Raw genomic sequence first — 7,525 nt, 5'->3', positions numbered from 1 at the left:
GATGTGTTCACTTACCTCGGGGCCATGTCTGGGCTGGCGTTGCAGGTCCCACGCTAACTCCACGTTTAGCCTTTTGAACAAATGTCCAGCTGTTTCCAAGGGGCTGCACTGCGTTGTCCTCCCCAGCTGTGTGGACTGCAGCTTCCCTGACCCTTGCTGCTGTCCTGGTGAGGGTGACAGGTATCTCACACCCCTAACATCTCATGTGCTCCGTGGTTGTCTTTTATTTTTTGAGATGGAGTCTCGCTCTGTCACCCAGGCTAGAGTGCAGTGGTGTGATCTTCTCTCACGGCAAGCTCCACCTCCTGGGTTCAAGCAACTCTCTTGCCTCAGTCTCCCCAGTAGGTGAAACTACAGGGGCCCACCACCACGCCCAGCTTTTTGTACTTTTTTTTTTTTGAGACGGAGTCTCGCTCTGTCGCCCAGGCTGGAGTGCAGTGGCCGGATCACAGTTCACTGCAAGCTCCGCCTCCCGGGTTCACGCCATTCTCCTGCCTCAGCCTCCCGAGTAGCTGGGACTACAGGCGTACGCCACATCGCCCGGCTCATTTTTTGTATTTTTTAGTAGAGACGGGGTTTCACCGTGTTAGCCAGGATGGTCTCGATCTCCTGACCTCATGATCCGCCCGTCTCGGCCTCCCAAAGTGCTGGGATTACAGGCTTGAGCCACCGCGCCCGGCCACTTTTTGTATTTTTTTTTACTAGAGATGGGGTTTCACTGTGTTAGCCAGGATGGTCTCGATCTCCTGACCTCAGGTGATCTGCCCGCCCTGGCCTCCCAAGGTGCTGGGATTACAGGCATGAGCCACTGCACCTGGCCTTTTTTTCTCTGACAAAAGCAAAACGTTTGTGTATCTTCTTGGCCACCCAGAGAGCCATGGACAATCCTGGGACCTGAACTCCGTGTATGGCCCAAGCCCCTTCACCCAGTCTCCCAGCTTGGTGGACACCGGGCCCAGGCAGTAAAGTACACAGTAAAACTGGCCTGATTCAGGTCGGGCATGGTAGCTCATGCCTATAATCCTAGGACTTCGGGAGGCTGAGGAAGGAGGATCACTTGAGGCCCAGAGTTCAAGACCAGCCTGGGCAACATAGCGAGACACCCCCATGTCTATTAAAAATAAATAAATAATAAAAATCTGCCTCATTTGACCACGAGCAGCACCTTTTGAATTCTGAAACTCAGCAATAACCATGACAGAGAGATGTGGGTGGGGCTGTTTCTGTCCTTCCCACAACCCCACCCCCCACTACAGGGTACACACTGAAAGAGACACAGGGCACACAAAAGCGGACGCCTGGGTGGCTTCACCTCGACCTTTTTTATTTGCATTTTTTAAAAACAATTAAATTAGAATACAAATATTAGAAAACAGCGGCCTTCAGCTGCCCGTGCGGGCGGGAGGGGCCGAGCTGCGCAGCGGGCTGCGGGCTCTGCAGCGAGACTGAACTGCCCTCGGCCAGATGCACGTCCCTTTCTTTAGACCTGAAATGATATTGCTTCCTGACTAGGAGTTCTGTTTATACAAAGGAAAATTCTGGGCTGGGGAGGATAAAAGCAAAACAGACCGCAGGCAGCAGGTCTGGAGAACCAGGTAAGGTCGGTGCCCTGCCTGTGCCCCGGTCTCCTGGGGGGCGAGGGGGGTACCCAGCTGCAGGATCCTGGAGGCAGAGCCCCGGAAGCGCCCCCAGTTGTTGGACCCTGAGGCCAAGGGCATGGGTGGGGCCTGCGAGGGGCCGGGAACCCCTGGGGACAGGAGGGAGGCCCCTGGTCTGGTCCTGCTGGAAAAGCAAGGCTCCCGGGGGACAGGGTGCCAGCCTCGTACCCGTCGGAAAACCAAGAGCAAAAAGGAGAGGAATCAACCCAAACAAGAGCTGGGGTGGCCGGAGTCCCTGCTGCCCCTTGGGAAGCGACCACCCCTCCGTGCCCCAAGGACTGGGGTATGGTGGCGGCAGCGGCGGCGGCAGCTGTGGACATCTGTGGACATCTGTGCTGTTCCGTAGGGAAGTTAACCTGAATTGGAGTTACCGAGGTAGCTGGCTAGAAAACTGAGACCCCCCCACGCCACACGGTGCCGCACCCTGGGCCCCCGCCTTCCCCGGGGGTTCCTGGCCACACGCCGGGTCTTCAAAATACCAAATTATTGCACTTTCAAAAAATACAACACATCTGTGGCTAAACCCTCCCCAGCCGCCCACCGTCCCCCAATCCTGCCCGCCCATCCCCCCGCCCCACTGCCCCTCCCAGCCCCAACCCACTCCATGGCTTCTTGGCTACAACGCTCGTTGCTCGGTGCATGAGGGTCTCTGGGTGAGGATGTGTTTGCAGAGAAAAAGCAAAGGAAGAGACAAACATCAAAGTGGTCGCCAGAGAGGGGCTGTGCCCCGCCGCCCGCCGCCCGGGGCCCTGCGCACCGGCTGGAATGGTCGTGGGAAGAGGGTGGCGGGCAGCTGGGCATCCGGAGGGGAGGGCGCGGGGCAGCGTCCTGGTCCCTCCCGCCCACTACCCCTTCCCGGCTCGGACTCCAGCCGGGGAGGCGGCTGTGTGGGTGGCCGGCCTTGTTTTGAAGAGTTTGACTTTTTTGTTTCATTTTTCTTTTTTGTATCTTTTTTTGTCATTTTACTTTTTTTTTAATCCCCCATAGGAGAGTCCAGAGGTACAGGTGCCAGGAGCCAGGCAAAGGGGTGGAAAAACAAAAGGAACGACAAGAAAAAGAACAAGAAAGGTCACTCCTCCCTCTGTGCCTGAGGCTGGCCCGCGCCCCTCTGCGTGGTGAGCACCAGGAAAGTCGAGTGTGCGGCCGGGGTCAGCAGGCCGGCACCAGGCCCTTCTGGAAGGGGCAGCGGCGCTTGGGCCGGGGGCCCTCTTCGTCGTCCTCCTCCTCCTCCTCTTCCTCTTCCTCCTCATCCTCTGAGGACGATGAGCTGTCCAGCGTGAGGTCCACCACGTCGGCGCCCGGCTTTCCATTCTCCACGCCGCTCACCGGGCCGCTGCCACCCGTGCTGCCCAGGGCACCGCTCCCGTTGACGCTGGGGGCAGGCAGGAGCCCATTGGCATCCGAGGGGCCTGCGGGTGATAGCGACAGGGTGCAGGTACTTAGGATGCAACCACTGATAAATGGGGAAACTGAGGCGGCCCTGGCTGGGGACTGCGCGGTTGGTGGTGGCGAGGCACTCACCCAGCACGAGGATGGCGCCCTGCGGGCTGCAGCTGCGCTCCTTTTCGGCGCGGATTGGGCACCACGAACCGTCCACCAGGTACTCGATCTCGTCGGCGTCCTCACACTCGCTCAGGATCTTCGAGAGGAGCCTGGGGCGAGGCGGGCAGCTGACGATGCGGCTGGGGGTGCCCCGCCCCCCCAACTCCCCAGCCCTCCATTCCTCCTGGATGCCGCCAGGCACTTCCCACTGCTCTCTGCAAGAGCAGCTTCACGCCCCGACTACAGGGTCCAGGGGCCCTGAATTCCCTCCCCTGGCCTCAGGCTCCTGCAGCTGCTGATCCCCGGCAGGTCATGCGCACGGCACCGCCAGGGGTGGTGGGGCAAGGATGCACAAAACCAGTGGCCCCCAACCACCCACAAGAGCAGGGGATGTGGGGGCTGCAGGGGTCTGGCCCTCCCTGCCCCTCTGGGCACCTCCAGGTGTGCATGCATGCATGTGTACAAGCGTGCACGTGAGTGTATGTGTGCATCCATGTGTGGATGCATGTGGGCATACGTGAATGTGGACTGTATGGATGTGTGTATGTGTGACGGTGTGGACTGTATGGATGTGTGATAGTGTAGACTATACAGACTGTGTGTGTGACTGTATACTGTAGACTGTGTGTGACGGTGTGGTATCGATTGTGTGTGTGTGTCACTGTGGTATCAATTTGTGTGTGTGACGGTGTGGTATCGATTGTGTGTGTGTCAGTGTGGACTGTATGAATGTATGTGTGATGGTGTGGACCGTATAGGTGTGTGTGTGATGGTGTGGACTGTATGGATGTGTTTGTATGTGTGACAGTGTGGACTGTATGGATGGGTGTGTATGTGATGGTGTGGAATGTATGGATGTATTTGTGTGTATATGTGACGGTGTGGACTGTATGGGTGTGTATATGGTGTGGACTGTACGGATGTGTGTGTATATGATGGTGTGGACTGTATGGATGTATGTGTGACGGTGTGGACTGTATAGGTGTGTGCATGTGTGATGTGGACCGTATGGATTGTGTATGTGTGATGGTGTGGACTGTATAGGTGTATGTGTGATGGTGTGTTCGCATGAGGGTGTGGACTATGGATGTGTGGGGGTGTGTGTGACGGTGTGGACTGTAGGGATGTGGGTATGTGGGTGTGGGTTACGGTGTGGACTGTATGGGTGTGGGGGTGTGTGAGACGGTGTGGACCACATCCATGTGTGGGCATGCGGGTGTGCGCCCACATCTGCTTTCATACTGCACTGTGTACCCCCCAGATGAGGAAACGGCCTGCAGTGAAGGCTGCTCAAAGCCCCTGCAGAGGCTGTGAGGGCAGCACTGGAAGCAGAGCCAGGGCTCCCCATGCCCATCCCAGCCACAGCCTCTCCAGAGCGCCCCCGCTGTGTACGGCCTTCTTCCTTGGAGGTCCTACCAGTCCCATTTCACAAACGCAGAAACAGAGGCTCAGGAAGGGGATGAGTTCCCTGAGGCCACAGGGCCAACTGGAGGCAGGCACTGGTTCTGCTCCCCGACCCCGTCCTGGCCAAAGGGCCTCGGTCTCCCCACCCACAGGATGGGAAGGGCGCAGTGGCTGGGGGGTGTCTGGGGAGAGGCCCCATGCCTCATGGGTCCATGCAGGGCCCAGGCTGGCCTGTTACTGTCAAGGCTACAGCTGCTCCCAGGCGCCTGCAGTGGTGTCGTTCTCATCACACAGGACAGCCCTCGTCCCGCTCTGGGCGACATTTTCTTTTTTTTTTTTTTTTTTGAGACGGAGTCTCGCTCTGTCCCCCAGGCTGGAGTGCAGTGGCGTGATCTCGGCTCACTGCAAGCTCCGCCTCCCGGGTTCATGCCATTCTCCTGCCTCAGCCTCCCGAGGAGCTGGGGCTACAGACGCCCACCACCGCGCCGGCTAATTTTTTGTATTTTTAGTGGAGACGGGGTTTCACTGTGGTCTTGATCTCCTGACCTCGTGATCCACCCGCCTCGGCCTCCCAAAGTGCTGGGATTACAGGCGTGAGCCACCATACCCAGCCTTCTGGGCGACACTTTTTAGGCTGATGGGACTCCTCTCACCCAGGCCAGTCCCCCGCCCGCCCCACCGAGGTCTCTCTGAGGCAATGCTCAGAGCCCCCTGTGCCGGGGGGCCACCCCAGGCGTAGCACAGCTCTGCCTGCTCACTGCCCTGTTTGCAAAACTCCTTCTCACCCTCCAAAGTCCCACCCCACAGCTTCTCTTCCTCCTCTCCAAGACAGACACAGCAGTTTATGTCTGGCTCTGCTCCTCTATCCGCTCCCCCCGCCAAGAACAAGGCTCCCTGTAGGCAGGGTCTGGAACAGGACTCTTTTGGGGACCCTGGGGTCACCCACTCAGAGCCAGGGACAGAGAGACGACAGGGCTCATGGAACAAAGTATGAATTAAGGACCTCTCCTCCGGGAAGCCTCCCTGGCTACACTGAGTCCCATGGGCTGCTGAGGCCAAGGCCTGTGTGGGATACAGCTGTCTGCCCCAGCCCGGTGGCCCTGGAGCTGTGAGAGCTGTAAGAGCTGCCGCCACCCCAAGCCCAAGCCCCACTCCGGGCCTGTGGGGGAAGGCGGGCACCCGGCTTCACAGCTGTCAAGCTGGGAACAGAGCAGCCATTCAGGCAGTCCACGTGCCCGGCCCCAGGGTCTCCTCTCTCTACCCGAAGCTGGGATGCAAGGGGGTGGCCACCCAGCCCTCCACAGAGGGGACCCAGACTCAGGCCAAGTTCAAGTCCCAGTCTGGCCCCCTGTGAGCCGAGGGGGGCTCCGGCTGCTGGCTGCCTCCTCTGAGCCTGTTTCCTCGTCTGTAAAATGGGGAAGCTCACAGGTCTGCCTCCCAGGATGGGGACAACTGCACAAACCGGAGGTCTACTTAGGGACCAAATCTATGACCCCAGAGGCAGGCCAGCCCTGCCTTCACCTGCACGGTCCACTGAGGCCGTGCACCCGAAGGCTGGGGGCCCAGCTCACCCCCCCAGGCAGGGCCTGCTCCCGCCTGTGAGGGCACCAGCTTGTGCGGCTGTGGCCTCACGCCCTGCCAGAGGCTCTGGGGATGAGAGGTGGGCGTGGCCGGCGCCATGCAGGAGCCGCATCAGGTGCCACAGACAACAGGGCTCAGTTTCTGGAAACTTAAGCCCTGGGCAGAGCCTCCCTCCAGGGAGAAAGGTCTTGTCCTCCTGTCCCCTGGTGCCTGGGGAATGCCTGGCCACAGCTGTGCCACCCAGGAAGGGAAGGGTATGGCGTGGCCAGAGCACTCCAGGGGGCACCACCTCCTTTGCCTGTGAGGAGCCACCCCCATTGCTGCGCGTCCTGGGGCGAACGCCGTGTGAAAGCAGAGTCCGGCTTGGTTTTTTGGGGCAAAAACCACACTCCTGGAGCTCAAGGTCACACCTGCCTGAGGTCATGTGGGAGCGGGGTGGACCTGAGCCCGCCTTCTGCAGCCTAAGCTACATGCCTATCGCCTGCACAGCAAAGGCTCTGAAAAGTTCTGCGAGGAAGAAACGGGCTCTTCTCACAGCCCGGGGCTTCCAAAGCTCCGGGACCACGTGTCCCCACTGCTGTCTTGCTGGGGCAGCACGGGGTCTGCAGGAAGCAGGGTGCCGCCGAGATCTCCACGGCCGCCCGGCTCCGGCCGCCCTCCCGGGGCCCCAGGCTCACCCATCGATGATGAGCTGGTCGTAGGGGGCTGGCTTGTCGCACACGGGGCACATCCAGGTGGGCTTCTTCTCATTCATCTGCAGGTAGAAGACGGCGTCGAAGCACTGCAGGTGGGCGCAGGTCTCTGCCCGGCAGGGCACAGAGAGCCGCATCTTCACCAGCTGCGGGGGAGGGGCTGCGTGAGCATGGCACCCGTCTGCTGTGCCCGCCCACCCGGCACCCCTCACCCCCAGCTCCATCCTGTGGCTTGTTCCAACGCTCATGCCTCAGGAACACGGAGGGACCAAGACCAGCCTTGCCCCCGCAGGCTCACGGTCCAGCCAAGATGCCCTGGGCCCAGGGCCACCAGGGAGGAAGTACAGCCGCAGGAGAGGCCCCAAGGAGGAGGCTGCCCCAACTCACCGGGCAGATGAGGGACACCCGCACACCAGTGGTGGCGATCTCGCTGTCGGGATCCAGGCGCAGCTTCTCCTTGACTGTGGGGAGGGAACGGAGGACGCCATCAGAGAGGTGGGCACAGTGGGGCACAGGACTGGGATTCGGGTTCTCTCCAGCACCCATGACCACCTCCCAGAACAGATGCCCTCAAAACGAGCCTTGAGCCTCGCTGTGTGGCTCAGGGCCACGAGGCACCAGAGGAAGTCAGGCGGCGACCACCATTAG

At 60.0% G+C, this 7,525-nt stretch overlaps 1 protein-coding gene across 4 annotated transcripts in view; it reads right to left on the bottom strand.

Annotated features, from left to right (window-relative positions):
- Positions 1-1,303: 1,303 nt before the first annotated feature.
- The window catches only part of LOC105485384 (protein inhibitor of activated STAT 4), a 29,917-nt gene continuing 23,695 nt past the window's right edge, over positions 1,304-7,525 (bottom strand). For 3 of the 4 annotated variants that reach the window (XM_011747702.2, XM_011747694.2, XM_071085958.1), the window contains 4 exons: positions 7,265-7,338; positions 6,863-7,023; positions 3,180-3,310; positions 2,244-3,067 (listed from right to left, as the gene is read on the bottom strand). In XM_011747702.2, the coding sequence (XP_011746004.2) occupies positions 2,808-3,067; positions 3,180-3,310; positions 6,863-7,023; positions 7,265-7,338 (626 nt within the window). In that variant the 3' untranslated portion in view covers positions 2,244-2,807. Of the gene's footprint in view, positions 3,068-3,179; positions 3,311-6,862; positions 7,024-7,264; positions 7,339-7,525 lie in introns of all 4 variants that reach the window. The other variant, XM_011747721.2, reaches the window with a different exon arrangement.

The sequence above is a fragment of the Macaca nemestrina genome, chromosome 20 (assembly GCF_043159975.1).
Source record: "Macaca nemestrina isolate mMacNem1 chromosome 20, mMacNem.hap1, whole genome shotgun sequence".
NCBI lineage: Eukaryota > Metazoa > Chordata > Mammalia > Primates > Cercopithecidae > Macaca > Macaca nemestrina.
This window is presented reverse-complemented; position numbering and strand designations above follow the sequence as displayed.